General features: G+C 36.0%; 1 protein-coding gene across 1 annotated transcript in view; it reads left to right on the forward strand.

The window, feature by feature from the left end:
• The window catches only part of TPO (thyroid peroxidase), a 37,040-nt gene extending 21,510 nt beyond the window's left edge, over positions 1–15,530 (forward strand). The window contains exons 8-13 of the mRNA XM_039715584.1: positions 5,037–5,295; positions 5,815–5,985; positions 6,736–6,973; positions 10,432–10,640; positions 11,959–12,129; positions 15,370–15,530. Coding sequence (XP_039571518.1) covers positions 5,037–5,295; positions 5,815–5,985; positions 6,736–6,973; positions 10,432–10,640; positions 11,959–12,129; positions 15,370–15,530 — 1,209 coding nt within the window. The remainder of the gene's footprint in view (positions 1–5,036; positions 5,296–5,814; positions 5,986–6,735; positions 6,974–10,431; positions 10,641–11,958; positions 12,130–15,369) is intronic.
• Positions 15,531–16,687: the final 1,157 nt, after the last annotated feature.

The raw sequence follows: 16,687 nt of genomic DNA on the forward strand, positions 1-16,687 counted from the left end.
ATGAAGTAGTAATGCACAAACATCAGGGGGTACTGTTGACAGGAGATATCAGGAGAAATAAGAGTGGGAAAATACAGAAGAGTCCATAAGGGTGTTTATATAAGGCATGTTTTCTGACTCACACAATTTTTTTTTTCAGTAACAAAAGAGACTTTTTTGAAGATAAATTGGGGAAGGATGAAATAAAACTTCACTTTTTTGATAAAACAATTTCCCTTTCTTCTGCCACAATTTTTAGACAGTGGAATAGAATACGAAGCATGTTTCCTTTAAGGAACCACCTACATTATCTAATGTATTGTTACTTGCACTCAAAGCCATAAAGCTTCTGAGAAGTAACAATCGTAGTCAGTTCTTTTGAAATGTTTGGCGTTTTGTTTGCTTAAACCAAGTCAGCTCCTCTGCCATAAATATACCATTTTCATTAAAAGAATGGCACTGACAAGTCAGAATTGTTGTTAATACTTGTTAGAAGAAAATCCAAAAGCAGGCCTCTGTGCATTCATACCCTTCTCATTTGCATCCACAAACATAACATCCTGAAAGAAACAGCTTTGTGCAAGGCAATGCACTGCATGGATCAGCACTGCTCATTACCTCTGCTGCTATCACAGACTAATGAGATTTGCCTTTGGCTCATTAGAAATGGGTTTGAGTTATCTCTAACTGGTTTAGACATTCATTCAGGACAGATAATTGGAGTATCTCTATTAGTGTGGTATGTTAACTGGCACACTAATGACAGCTCTGGTTGAATTTACCTTGAGATTTCCACTATCAAGTTTTATTTCACTTGCTAGACATTTGTAAAATTCTCTTTTTTTGGAAGGAATGCTTTCAATCATGAGTCCTGCCTGTGGGTGTGTAATTGTAGAGACTTGAATAAAAAGGCCTTTTCTTCTTTCTAGAATAAAGATGAAAGAAAACTATTTAGACCATACTTTTCCTCCTGGATGTTTTTTTGGCACCATAAACATCTCTAGTGACAAGTACTTGATAATAGAAACTTGACAAAGTTAGTAAACATAACAATTGTCTGTTGATATCCTGCATAAAATAGATTTTTTTTTTTTTTTTTTTTTTTTTTTTTTTGCTGCATTATAGAGTTTCACTGATAAGGAGTAGTAACTGTCCTTTCTATTTCATGGGAATGACACATGCTTAACTTTATAAAGTATTAATACTGCAGTATACAGTGTTAAAAATACATATTCTTATTTAGCTCGTGTTTTGTGCAAAAAAAAAAAAAAAATTTTTTCATTGTCATTTAATATCTGAAGGAAAAAAATGTTCAATTATGCAACTGCTAGTCTTAACATTACTGTCTCATACATAGGAAGTTTGCACACACCTATGCTGCTCTTTCTGGAGACAGTTTCCCCTGATGTGCCATTTGGATTATGAAAGATGGATTATTTGGCACTAGTCAGATGGAGCAGGACTTCTGCAGATCAATCTGAATCCAATTCTCTTTGATTTATTACAGTACCAGAGAACCATCTCTGAATGAATGCAGTAGCTCCCACTTAATCCCAATTTTAGGTGACAGCTACCTTTAGTTTTCAGTGTACACGTAGGTGCTCATTTCACTTCCTTCTGCATCTGCTTGTGTTCTCTGAGCATCTTGCATGGTCCAAGGCATGAGTTGAAAGTGAGTGACTTCTGAGACTTACATACATTAACTGCTTGGATGAAACTTGTTTGTGAAATTAGATGATTAGATAGCTCCTCTCCGAATACGAAATTATAAAGAATAAATAGATAAACAATATATATTATAAAATAATATGTCTTGAATAATGTCAGAACTCATGTTTATAAAGTGCATAGTTTAGACTATTAACAAAACTATGATAATGTGTTCATTTTTATTAAAAATTGAACTCTCGTAGGATCACCTTTTTCTGAAAAGTTTAGGACTTCAACATCATCTTCATCATCTGTAAATCCTTTAGTATTTTGAGTGAGAGCTGTAAACTAACTATGCATAGCACTTTAATGAATTAAACATCATTGCTATATTTGATAGTTCTCTATTATTTCTGCAATCTCTTCCAAGTGCTGAAGCTTAATTTGATTAGCACTACACTATCTCAGTGAGATACTATTCCTCTGCAGTTACAGCTGGCCAATGGCAATGACAAGACCTACTTTTGGCCTTCCTTATGTTTATGGTGGTTCACATATTTTTGTATTCACTCTTCCAACCTTTTTTTATTTTCCTGTTCCAACCATGGTGTCCCACTCACGCCTACATTGGGGTATACTTGTAGAGGCTTTTAAAAGGAAAATCTCCTGAACCCTACGACAAAGAATTTCTGGATCTTTTGCATCTAATTGATAATAATGTTTAGCTGAAATTCTGCCTTCTGAATGAGAAGATTGTTGCCTTTAACACTAATACCCTGTCTGACTTGCAGTATTCTAGTGTTTACAGGTCAGGATTCAGTTATTTTTTCTGTAAACAGTGCACATGGGATTCACAATATGATGCAAAATCTGTATCTTTTCTGACATTCAATGCTGTTTCTATCTGGTACTTATCAAATGATTGGCAGAACTGCTAAGAAATTAGTGTTTTATTTTCTCTGGTATAAAATTAATAGCATTTAAATGATCTTAATTTCTCAGTTAATATATGATTGTATAGATTAAAAAGGTCATATTAAAACACCAAGCATATGGGTATCTGTTTAAAACACAGAGCTCATTTGTCATGATTTTCCACTAAATTAAATTGTTGGAACAATGACTGCCATGAGATAGTAGAAATATTGATGTTACTGATTTAAATTGTTTTCTTCGTGAGGCTTCTGCAGAGATTGGATGTGATGCAATGAGATGATGAATGTAGCCTAAGAGGAGCTTGGATTATCACTAATCTCATAAATGTCACAGCGTTGAGACCACTCAATACATTGCAGGTTCAGACTCAGGATATCCACATACATTCCTTATGCTCCTGCAAACACACATAAGTTAACTTTTTTTTTTTTTTTTAACAAACAGACTTACAGTAAGCCAGAAACGATGGAGCCATTCATTATGCTAGTTTGTGATTTCTTTGCCATATAGTCACTTTCTGTCTGATTTTATTGACATATTTTGTAACAAGCTGATTCCTTTGTTTCCACAAGAGAATCTCATTTATTGAAGGAACACTCCACTGAAAGAACTGTGCTTATTTATGAAAGCAAATAAACATTTTATATCATTATATGAGAGAAGGGACTGCATGCAAAATAATTTAACAAAAATAATTTTGATGCTTGTCAGCTGTAAACATCTTCTTTAAAATTTATATATGTGTCAGTTGTAAGAACCTGTAGTGAGCCTCTCCTTGGCTTCACAAAGACAAATTTGGCGACATCCAGAGACTACACAAATGCTAGATTCCATTTCAGATGGGGTTTTTTAGCAGATTCCAGTAGCAGTATCTTATTCTTCTGTATTAGTAGCCACTTAGCCTATACTGTTTAAAACTCACCTCTACTTGATGGGGCCTCATTTAGCCTTTGGAAGTTTTAATGAAACAGATGCCTCTCCTAGTGGAGGGTAGGCTGGCATAAGACCCCTTTTTACCCTTAGCCTTTTAAGTTTTGTGTCTTGAAATGGCAACCCCTCTTTCCCTGTCAAGGAAATTAGAAATGAAGATGTTGCCTCTGGAGCAAATAAAAATCTGAGTTGCCCTTTCCTTCAGGGAGTCTGGCCTTCCTGAGCAGCTTAGCTTGGGATTTCATTTAAAATGAGCCAAAAAATTAGTCATGCCAGGATTTTTGTATCCATGACTAACCTACCCCTCCATAAGGTCTTTGATTGTAAAAACTATATCTAAAATTAGAACTGCTGTCTTGCAAAACCTTTGTGAATAAAGCAAAAGATTAGCTTTTCAAATGACAGTGTCAGTATTAATTTCTTGCAATAATTTTATTTGTTTCTTATGTTGCATTAAAGGATCTGTAAAAGGGATTCTAACATATTGTCTTTTATGTTTTGTTTGCTGCACAACCTACCCTGAAAACCTAAACCTCTACTTTCTGAGAAAAGTGATCAAATTGTGGAAAGGTTTGCTTGTCTGTGCTCTGTTGCTAAAATAAAAATTCAAGTTTTTCATAAGGTCATTTTATGCCTGCTAGTTTTTCAATATGCACTATATCAAGTTCAAAACACATTTGTCTATATATTTATTGCATATTATATTGAATCTATGAGGTATTTTATTGACTTCATTATGCTTCATATTTGTCTCATATTGCTTTATTGAGTTCATCATAATCTTTAACCTATAATGCATTTTCATTTTATTTCGTACATTAGAATATTTTCCTTTTGCCATGATTACTCCTATCCTTTTCCTTTTTCCCTTTTGTCATGATTACTCCTATGCTTTTCCATGCTACTGTAATACTATTACCTTATAAAAGCATTTGGCAGAAGGTGTTTATCAGTCTTTTCATTCTTGAAGTGTATTTTTTAGAAGTCTAAAAATTGATTTAAGTTTAGTATAAAATGCCTACAAGGGGATTTTGGGCACCAGTTTTTTAAAGCCTCATCATTTCAAATAAAAATAAAAGAGGATTTGTGTCACAAACATGTGTCTGAAAATAGCATCTGTTCAAATTAGAAAGCATTCCTGAAAGATATTATAGCTCTTCTTGCTTTCATTGCCATTTTTTAGGCCATTATAATTTACATTTTTTAATCTCAACACACCTCCTGTGAGCTGGATTACCCCCGTGGTTTGTAAATGAGCAGCACTGGTAATCTCTGCCCAGGAGTCTTTGGTCTGGCATATCTATGGTAAAACCTAACAGGGCCTGAGTACTGCACTGTTCTGAGCTGCACCACCAGTTCTCTCTGGTCATTTGTCCCCTTGCTGCAAAAATAAGACTGATATTGTTTTCCAGGGAATACTGCTCTTACTTATGCCAAATGCTTGGGCATAGATGAATGAAGTAAAAAGCATTTAACACCTGGGTTTCATGAGTATTCATCTACAGAAAAGCTGAAATATGTTTCTTTTTCTTTTCTTTCAGATTATTACTTTAAGAGATTACATTCCCAAAATCATTGGTCCAGATGCTTTTAATCTGTATATTGGCCTTTATACAGGTTATGATCCCACAATGAATCCTACAGTTTCTAATGTATTTTCAACAGCTGCTTTTCGTTTTGGTCATGCAACAATCCAACCAATAGTAAGGCGATTGAATGCACAGTATTTAGATGATCCTGAGCTCCCAAATCTTCATTTGCATCAAGTTTTCTTTAGTCCTTGGAGACTCATTAAAGAAGGTACGATTTTATTTAAACTGTTTCTGTTGTTTTTTGGTCTTTTTCTTCCCAGAATACTGTAACATTTTTCAAAGTTGCTTATCCTGAATTAGGAATTGGAACATTTATTTAATTAAATTATTTATTTAAGTTGTTGACTGCATTCCAGAGCACTAAAAAGAACTTCAATTATTATTCTCAATTAAATAGTTGACTGAATTTGAAAAACATTACTCTCCAGATTAAACCAGTCTGGTAGATTAGCAATATGAGGATGAGTGATGATGAAGACAGTTCTGGGATTTTTTTGTGTATGAATTTATTAACAGGTTGCAAATTATTTTATACATTAAGAAGATGGAGCTCTTTCATACCTCTATTGCTTTTTCTTTAAACTAAAGGAGATTTTTGCATGCGTTTGAATGTAAAACCTGTGTGGACAATGTTTTAAAAACATAGAAACATATATGTGTTCACATTTGTTATGAAAGTTATAATGGCTTACATATATGCTATAATACCATAATTTTTTTTTTAAAGGAGGCTTGGATCCTTTAATAAGGGGTCTTCTAGCACATCCAGCAAAACTGCAGGTACAAGATCAACTGCTGAATGAGGAGTTAACAGAAAAACTGTTTGTGTTGTCCAATAATGGTTCACTTGATCTATCATCATTGAATTTACAACGTGGTCGTGATCATGGACTTCCAGGTCTATTGATTTTTCTTGATTTTTTTCTTCCAACTGGTAACTGAAGTATAACTGCTTGTATTTGGGATACAATCATAAGCTTTTAAATAATAGTTTAGTAATCAGAAAAGTCACTTAAGTCTTTTAAAATGTACATTGCTAATATTCTTAACTTTGATGGAAAGTATATGACAGTTTTGAGATTAAAATAGTCTGGTAAATCTGGAATCTAGAGTCTAGAAGAACAGTACAAGTGAGTGGATCTGGGTGTGCTCAGTGTAGGTACCTGAGGCTTGTTCTTGCACCAGCTCTGAGAAGTGGGGCTTTTCTGCCTGAAGCAGCCACTTCCCATCACCAAGCTGTGGGATAGGTCAGTTCAGGCACAGCCTCAATGGCTCCACCAACCACAGAAGGTGTTAGATGTCTTCAGGAGTGGTGTAGATGACTTAGGTACACTCTGCATTTAGAGAAATATTACATGTTTGTCACTGGTTTTTGCAGTCAGCCCAGAGTAAGATTGAACTAACAGTCAAGGAGTTAATAGCCCATCAGTCCATGGATATACCTGCTTAGAGAATGACTGTTGGAGCTTAGTTCAGATCCTGCCATAATTTCTCTGATCAATTAAACCAATAATAGTAGATCTTTTTTACACATAACTCTCTATGACTATGATCAATGATGTCAAAATCCAGTCCTTATAATTTTTTTTATTTTATATGTCATGCCTAACAGACAAATCTAATTGTCCTTTAAATATCATATTTGCAGGTTATAATGAATGGCGAGAATTCTGTGGTTTACCAAAACTGGAAACTCACGCTGACCTGAATACAGTAATAACCAATCCCAATGTCACTGAAAAAATCATGGAATTGTACCACAATCCTAACAATATTGATGTTTGGCTTGGCGGTCTCATGGAAGACTTTATTCCGGATGCTAGAACTGGTCCCCTGTTTGCATGTTTAATTGGAAAGCAAATGAAAGCACTAAGGGATGGTGACCGGTGAGTTTATTATGAGCCAAATGATGTGTAGAAACCCAGTAGCAATGGAGATTTTACAGCCACTTAAATAAGCTTCAAAGAAATAATTCTCTACCCCTTACACATTTTTGTCTTAGCTTTGTTGGGTGAGCTTTTGATTATTCTTCTTTGGTTGGTACACAGTCTCAATTCCAGATGACATGGAATTTGTTTGTTTCTGTGGTACTGAGGTGTCCAGCTGTGCACTCCTGCTGAAAATTCAAGGTGCCACCAGAAGTTAATTGTGGCAGGGGCCAGTAACTCCTGCAGGGATGGATATAGTACTGTGCAGGCTTTATTCCCCCTGAGGGCTGCACTGGGCTCAGGAGCTGAAAGAACCTCAATATTTTATGTTGGCAACTGCAGCAAAGTCAAAAGGGATAGGAAAACGCTGTAATTCAGTCTTCATAGAGGGGACAATAAAAACACCATGTACATGGCCCTATGTGAATTGGGACTGCAGAGTATTCCCAGAGTTACCTCATTTGACACAGCATAGGATGTCAGTTCAACCAACCCTGCACAAGTGCCACCAGGACCTTGTGCCAGTGCAACCCTTCATACCAGAAAATCAGGAGGAATGCAGCTTTAGGTCACAACAGGGTACAAGAGGATGTTTATATCTTGCTTCTGCTTGTGAAGCAATTATAAAACCAAACTTTTTTTTATTTCTGCCATGTAGTTGTGGCAGTAATTTTGGATCTCATGAGACAACTAATTTAAAACTGCTCACACCATGCTAGCAGGGATGTTTAAGTACATCTAGTCCTTACAATGACCTTTAAGCTCCTCTTATAAGTTACTCTTATGGAAAATAGCCATTATAGAAATAATCATCCGAGGCAGAATTTAAATCTGAACTTTAAAAAATGTTAATTAATTAGCTCACAAGAAAAAGCAATGTTAATCATAAATGTGATATTTTATTTGCAGAAACGGTATAGACAACAAATATTCTACACATCTGTGTTAAAATATGGTTGAAAGTCCTGTGAACTGTACAGGCATACTTTTTCCTGTCTGAGGAAGGAGTATCTACGGAGGTCTTTTCAGCCTCCATCCTATTATTCTGTACCTTACACTGTTACTTAACATTCAGTGTCTTATAATGCTACCTGCCTTAAATAAACATAAACCTAATTTACTACATTAACTCCAACTTGAGAAAAAGAGAGTTCTAATAATGAAAGCATTCCTCAGTTTCTGCCACAAAGTTTGTGGCCAAAAGAAACCCCCTAAGAGAAGTTAGAAGTATGTAACAAGATGTTATAGTTGTCACATAATAACAACAGAAAAGTGTCTGGTCAGATAGAGTGTTGGGTGTTACCTATAACTGCACCAGGGACATTACATACACTAGAAACTCCAATTGACAGATCTGTATTCAGGGATTTAAAAATAATTATTCTAATGTACTCTTTAAGTTCAAATATCAGGACTACCTGAAATTGTCATCTGACTCAACTCTGAATTCTGGTGGCCTGAAAAATTTTTTTCAGTAAACTCATAAAAAATAAAAGGCTTTCTTCTTCCTATCTACTAAACTCAGGCACTGTCTTAACCACGTTACCTGAAACAACTTGCTTCTGATCCATCAGTCTTCTTCCTCCTCTTCCTCCTCTGAATATTTTTCACAATCTCAGCATTTGGAATATTTGGGCAAAACTTCTGAATTTTTGACACAGGGATTTGGTCACCTGATACAGACAGAATGGAGTAAACCAAAATGTTTGTTAAAGTCAGCACCTATCTGTTGGGTAGATTTAAAACATCATTTTTCATTTAGGCCTGTAGATAAAACTGAATTTTGCGGTGAAAGTAGAATAGCTTTAATGCTAGGAAAGAGGACATGACAGGTGTAGGAGAACTGAGTGGAGAAGCCTTTGATGGCTTTGGTTATGGGAAGGGGCCCCGGAGTCATCAGTGAGATTTCAGGATGCTCTGGTAGTTTAGGAACAGTGTGCAGGTGAGGTGTAGGACAAAGGCTCCTTTGTTTTTTTTCTCCTTCCAACCCCTATATCTCTCCTGCATTTCAGTGCTGCTGAGGTGTGGGACATTTGCTCCACCCATGGTTCTGTACATTGCCTCCTCCTTCAATGTAGGCAAAGTGGGATGGGTTTTTAAACAAATCAGGCTTCTGAAGATAACTATTGGCCTACAAATATATCCCATTTTCCAAAATTTCACATACACTTACCTTATCCAGCAGGTATGCTCCTGTTGGCAGCAGGATCCAATTTGCCCTAAAAAGCCACCCTAGGGCACTCTGGCAGTCCTCATCCTCCCCAGAACACAAACACAACTTCCCACAACATCAGACTTCCCATTTGTATGGTACCTTTACAACCAACTCATAAAAATCTGCATAAAAATCCAAATGCTGCACACGTGCCAGGTTTGCACAGAGTCCACAGTCAATATTGCTGTTCCGTTTTAATCAGGAAAATGTAAACACAAACTCTCAGATTTTTTAGAAACCTTAGCCATGCACCCCCTCTCTTATGGATCATAAGTCCTGTGTTAAACCTAGGTCAGTTTCTACAGTGTGATCACTCTGATACCCATGCCTGACTATCCTCAGGCATGTCACCACCAATCCTGCCTAGTGTTTGGGAAAATCCTAACTGGCCTGGCCTGAGTACCACAGGGAACTCAGCATTGCAGCAGTGCTTGTCACTGTTTAATGTACTATAGAGATGTTAAATCAAACTATCCAGAAGTATTTTTGCCATTAATGACATGTCTTTATATACAAAATGTTTGTCTTTCCTTTTCTTCTCTGTTTTCTTTCCTTTTACCTTTTAATGTATATGTGTATGCATAAATACATATTTTCTATCATGTCACCATTTAATAGGTATACCTTTGTAGCACCAACCGGTTCCTTTGTTCTGACACCACACCCCTGATCTGACAAAAATAATCAGGTCTTGTCTGTCCCAGACAGTCCTCTTTGCTTACTTTTTGATCAAAAACATAATTACTGTCCAACCATTCAGTAAGGGCAAGCAGAATTCAAAATCTTTGGTATGCGGAAATCTATTATGGTCACTCCTCCAATTCTTCTGTAATTTATGCTTTAAACAATTTATGAGTGAACAGCACATATTAGTGTGCATAAGAGTAAGGGTCCAGTCCAATCAAGTCTGTCTCAAGTTTTTTTCTCAGGATTGTAACTTTTTTTGTGGACCTGTTTAATCAACGAAAAGCAGTTCTGTTGGCTTTAACAGAAGACCCGAGTTGACCATTGCATCAGACTCACACTAGCCTTTTTATGACTGGTTCTATATGGTCATGGTGTTTACTCTTATTATTGTTATATTCACCTATTTTTGCTGTAATTCTTATTTTTGATCTTTTATATAAGGTACTGTGTAAGTAAGAATAACCAGCTCTTTGAATCTGATCTTTTCAGAAAAAGTTTATATTATTCTTTCCAGATTTTGGTGGGAAAATGATGGTGTTTTCACAGAAGCTCAAAAGCAGGAACTCAAAAAACATTCATTGTCCCGCGTGATTTGTGACAACACAGGAATTACTGAAGTGCCAGCAGATGCCTTTCAACTTGGAAAGTTTCCACAGGATTTTAAGAATTGTAACGATATACCTGGGATGAATTTAGAAGCTTGGCAAGAATTTTATCAGGAAGGTACTCTGTAGTTACCAATCTTTTTGGAGGGGAAGGGAGAGGAGGGGAGAACAGGGGAGGGGACAGGAAGGGATGGGACAGTAAAGAGCAGTTGAAACACTGACCTTGGTTCTGGCAGATCTTGAATTACTAGTCTGAATGAGACGTTTAGTATTCTAGCACTTAGAGGTGGGATCATAGATTCATAGAACATTTTGTCTTGGAAAGGATCTTTATAAGACATCTAGTTCAACTCACCTGCAATGACCAGGGACATATTCAATGATATCCAATTGCTTAGAGCCCTGTGCAATCTGAATCCAAATGTTTCCAGGGATGGGGCATTCACCTCTCGGGGCAACTTGTGCCAGTGTTTGACTATTCTTGTGTGGTCATCACATATCCTCTGAACAAAGAGAGACATAATTCTCTCCCAGGACTTTCCTGGGAAGCTGTGAGAAAGCTCAGAGAAAACAAGTCTTATCTCCATTTGCTCCACCTGTTGTTGTGCATGTGTGGAATGTGTTATGGAGGTTGTTTACCAAAGGGTGATTTCTTAATTGGTGATGGCGTTTTGTTTGATTGACCAATTAGGTCAAAACTGTATCGGACTGTCTGGCAAGGGCAGTGGGTTTTTCAAATGGTAGAATATAATATAGGATAGTGTCGTGTAGTAGCAGTAACCATAAAAAGGTTAATCAGCCTTCTGCAGTCATGGAGCCACTGCTCATTATTCCCCTTTCAGGGGATCGCTGCTACAATACTGTTGTAAAAAACTTGTTTCTTATATTTAATCTAAATCAACCCTGTTTTACTTTAAAAACATTACCCCTTGTCCTATTGCAGGAGGTTCTGGTAAAAAAATTTGTGCCAATCATTCTGAAAAGACTTGGTTAAATTGACAGATTGCAAAAAGGTCTCCCTGGAGCCTTTTCTTCTCCAGGCTGCAATAGCAACAACAACAACAACAACAACAACAACAACAACCCCAACTCTCTCAGTCTCTCTCTTCAAAGGAAAGGTGCTCCAGGCCCCTGATTACCTGTGTTGCCCTATTCTGGACTTGATCCAACAGGTCCATGTCCTTCTTATGTTGTAATGCTAGTTTTGTGAGGATTACAAGTCAAACCTGTGCTATCCCATAAAAATTCTTTTCCAGAATTGAACAATTAAAGTCTTGATCACCTTAAGACATGTGAAAATTTTCACTGAAGCTAATGTTTATAGCAGTGATGGATAATACTATCCATTTGCAAGTACAAGGGAGTGTCATAGTTTGATATGGGATGTCAAGCTTTTAATGTTTTTAAAGCCTGTAATACAGACTTTCTATTTGTAGATGAACTATGTGGAACACCAAAGAGTGTGGAAAATGGTGATTTTGTATACTGCTCAGAATCTGGAAAATCTACAGTGGCTTACACATGTCACTATGGATTTCAGTTACAAGGAGAAGAACAATTAACCTGCACAAGTAAAGGATGGAACTTTGAGGCTCCAGTTTGTATAGGTATATATTATTATTATTATTATTATTATTATTATTATTATTATTATTAATTTCTGAGTTTTATAACAGCTAAATTCCACCATAGCTCATCAGATGTGAATTTACTCCTATGTTTTCTTGTAGTTATTATCCTGGGGTTATAGGTGTAATAACATAAAAATGTGAAACTCTCCCCAGAATTGCTATCTCAATTTCTACCCATCCTGATTCAGCAATCAAGTTGATGGTAGGAAAATGGCAATAAAAATTGCCCAATTAAGCAAAAATCAAGTATATTAAGAGCAAGTGGGAGGGAGGGGGATGAGAAAGTGAGGAAAAAGTCAGCAAATCAGGATTGTACATTGCTTCCTCCTACATTGAATATAACAGCATGACAGAGTTGTCATTTTTGCAGCATTGTTTCAATGGATGCTCTAGATAAAAGTTGAACTCTGCACCACTAGGTCATATGTCATCCTAATAATTTTAGTAAAAGTGAAAAAAAACCCATTAATAAGTGAATAAGTGAAATTAAGGAAACTAATAATCACTTTGGGTCCAACCTCCCTCTTCCAAATAGCTGTGGAAAGATTTGCCAAAAGTTAATTATTTCTGCAGGTACAAAAGCAGAGCAGGTAAAAAATCAGCAAAAATACACGTTTCTGGCACATTTTCACAGGAACCCTTTTCTGTTATTTTAATTATTCTTTCATCTTCTCTTTTCCTTTTGCCTTTTACTGTTTAATAGAATAGGTTAGAAAGAGAATGTGACAAATATTTCAAGACTTTCACTGTTCATGCTATGAAGAATGAATTCTCTCTGTTCACATTTCAAATATGTGTGTTTATAATAGGGGTGTATGTACATATATATGTATATATGTATGCATATGTGTGTGTGTGTATTCACACTCCTCTGCTTTATAAGAACATGAGAGAAAACTAAAAAAAAAGCTGTATTTCCCCCAAAAAGCTGTATTTCAGAATATATTATGCACGGTGGTAAAATAATTTGAGTGCAAGTGCTGGAGCTCATCCACAATAAAGTCTGCTTATCGGTATTTCTGTGATAGCGGTATAGAAAGCTCTTCATTCTAATTGTATACCTGGAATGGAAAAAGTCAAATGAAATTTGCAGCTCTTTCCTTTATTCACATCCTATTTATCCACCGAATTCCTCCCACATAAATACCATATAAAGAAATAAAGCTGTTAAATGAATTATAATAAAACCTTTTCAATAGATTAATGTTCTGGCAGTGAATGTAATAAATAAGTTAAATGAGTGAATCATTCCTTGTCCTAGTTTCTTTTAATATGTTCAGTAATGTAAACGAAAGACTGTATATCTGGTATAGGAAAACAAGCTGCTGCATATATTGAAAAAGCAATGCCTTTATTAAAGAAAAACCATCAAAACCCACTTATGCAGATGCTACTTGAGTTTTACAGTGGAAAGCACTTTGTTCCATGCATGTCTGTGCAATATGTTCCCATTCTTTTAAATATTCAGCAAATTAGGGATAAATCAAGCAATATAATGAGGACGATAGAGCTTAGCATTTCTGCAGATGGTTTCAAAATTATATGCTGCTCTGGAAAAGACGGAGTGGCTTGCTGGCAAAAGCATAGGATTCTGAGAGCTGTTAATTCTCGCTTACTAACTTGGGCTTTGACTGAAATCATTTCTATTGATTCAGGAAGTCATTTAGTGCTAGAATATGCCACTTTCCTTTAGATTAAGTGATGTCATACTCCTGATAGATAACACTTTATTTTGATTTAGTAAACTACTGCTCTCTGAGCAGCAGGGTAGACTGGTCAGATCTGACACGCACTATTTAGTGATGAAGAAGTGTTCGCTACTTAGCAGATAGCATGACTATGGATCTGCAGAAGTGGAATGAGCACATTTGAATTACAGTGCAGGAAAAGGTGCAGGTTTTCTTTCCTGGATGATGATTAAGGCAGTTACCATTAACACAAAATTAAGTTTTGAAGGGAGTAATACTCAGAAATCTTCATCCTGAGCAACAGATCCTTTTCCTGCTTCAAAGAATATTATGAAAGTTATTGTTTCTTGAGGGTTCTGAAGTTTTAGATTTTTCCTCCATGTTATTATTTTGACTGCATTAATTGATAACTACCTTTGGGCACAGCTGCTTTTTTGTACTAAAATTTGAGAGAATCAGGCTGATTCTATTTCCAATGATGGAAAGTGGTCTCAGTGACAATGCCAAACTAAGTCAGTAAATACCAGTCAGTTTCTAATACTGATTGAAAATAACTACCTATACTAAAGTAGCAGATCAAACATTGTGGTAGAGAAGGAAAGGAATAAAAACAAAAAGAGAAGACATTGAAGACTTGACTACTTGTCCACATATGGGTTTGCAGTTTTTCAGAGGACCATGGGTCAGAGACATTAAACAAGCTGTCAGACATACAGAACCAATTGGAAAGTACCTAAAATCACACTGGACACCTATGTTTACCCAACTGAATTCAGTCATGCAGAAAGAAGAAAGGTGCAAAAATATGAAAAGACCCCTTTCTTTCTTTCTTTCACTGAGTATTTTCTCTCCTGCACTGCTGTGTCCTATTTCATCACATAAGCAGAAAGTGAAAGATCTTGAAAGGCCTCAAGAACAATACGTGTATGTACATTTTCCAATGGATAATTGTTTATCTGCTCAACATTCTGCCAGGATATTTTCATTATACAAAATTTATATAGCATCTTGAAACAACCATCTTTGCAGTGATATCACCAATTATGGTTATACATTTTGTAACCAAAGCTAACCTGAAAATTTGACTCCTCAAAATCATGCCTAGAAGTGTACAGAAGTGTGTCTACATTATTATTTTCATTATGTCTATAGAGCACAGAATGAAAACATTTACAGAGGAAGTAAAATCTTAGGACATAACCACATGCAAGAAGAGCTCTTAAGTTTAGGCTTTGCACTTTTGAAAATTCAGCCAATTTCCATTTGTAGCTTTTGGAGGATTATGAAAGCAACCTTTTTTTTCATCATTTCCAGCTTTGAAACAAACAAACAAAAAACAAAAACAAAACAACAACAACCCTCTACTTCGTCCTTTAAAGAGTAACAATAGAGATTTTTATCATTATCTGTCTCATTGAAAATGTACAATGTCTTTCATTTATGAATCCTTGTAAAAAGTGTTTATGAGAAATTAATAATCCCTTTGTAATTTGTAACTCTTATTGATTAGTGTGTACTCATTTTGCAGACATCAATGAATGTGAAAATGAAATTAATCCACCATGCCATCCTTCTGCTATTTGCATTAACACTAAGGGCAGCTACAAATGTCTCCACACGGATCCCCACAAGCTGTCAGAAGATGGAAGAACATGCATTGGTAATGACTGTGAACCTACTGTCCATTAAAATATCCTCTGTTTGACTTTACAATGTTGTAAAAATTCATCAGATTACATTTTATTGAAGAGCTGTTAACATATGTGAAAAATCTCCACACAACCATGGGCATGAAGATACAGACAGATTCTGTAAATGAAGGTGTTGAATAAATAATTCTGCTACATAAATAAGCTTTCCATTTCCATTCCTATTGCATATAAACTACTAAGTATTTCCTGACAGTGCATATGAGGAGGGAATCAAATTTGTCTCAATTTCTCCTAGTCAGTATCTAAATTCAGCATCCAAATATAACTAAGTTTTACCTGACACAATCCAAAACTGTCAACCCTTTTAGAGCTTGAAATATACAAGCAGAAATCATGTCTTTTCTTGGGGTGTTCTACTTTTCAATATGCATGGAAGCTGTATGGTAGAAGTTTATGGGGAATATGGTACAGCTGCCCTCTGAAGCTGGGCAATACCTGTTCTGGGGAAACCTTCATGCAAACCTAAAATCCAAACTCAAGTGAATGGGTATTTGCTTTATCTAAGAGCCCAAGGGAAGCACACAATGTTTAAACCACTCAGATCTTGCAGATAGAGTGCTGTATGCCACACAATCATAAGCACACTGAATCTCACTGATAGCACATGGCTTTTTTCCTATTTCAGCAATTCCTTGGTTATGACATGGGACTACACTGTGCCTTATTATTAATTGCTCTAAGAAAACACAAGATGATAATTCCACAGAGAAAAAATACCTAGTTGCAAACAAACATCTCTTCAATTATATGAGGTATATCCAGTCAGTTTTTCAAGGTCACATGAGCAATTCAGCCAGTGACACCACATTGTTATTTGAAGAATAAGCATTGAAGAATTTGAAGCAAGCCCACATGACTTCATCAAAGGCCCAGGAATGAAGTACAGTGGGAGTCTGAACTAACCCAAAAGGCACGCCAGTAGAAAAACATCCCCAAGGGGAGGCTGCCAGAATGGATCTCCCTCTCTCTTGCTGTAGAAAAAGCAAATGCAAATCTTCAGGGCCTAATTTTTATGAGACTAAACTAAATAGCTATAGTGGCAGCCGTGCACCATTCAGATTCATCTGAATCAGAAAATAGAAAAAAAACCCACCTTTTTTTAGGTGTTTCTTAACTTTATTATATATTCCTTTA

The sequence above is a fragment of the Passer montanus genome, unplaced genomic scaffold (assembly GCF_014805655.1).
Source record: "Passer montanus isolate IOZ18808 unplaced genomic scaffold, ASM1480565v1 scaffold34, whole genome shotgun sequence".
Classification (NCBI taxonomy): domain Eukaryota; kingdom Metazoa; phylum Chordata; class Aves; order Passeriformes; family Passeridae; genus Passer; species Passer montanus.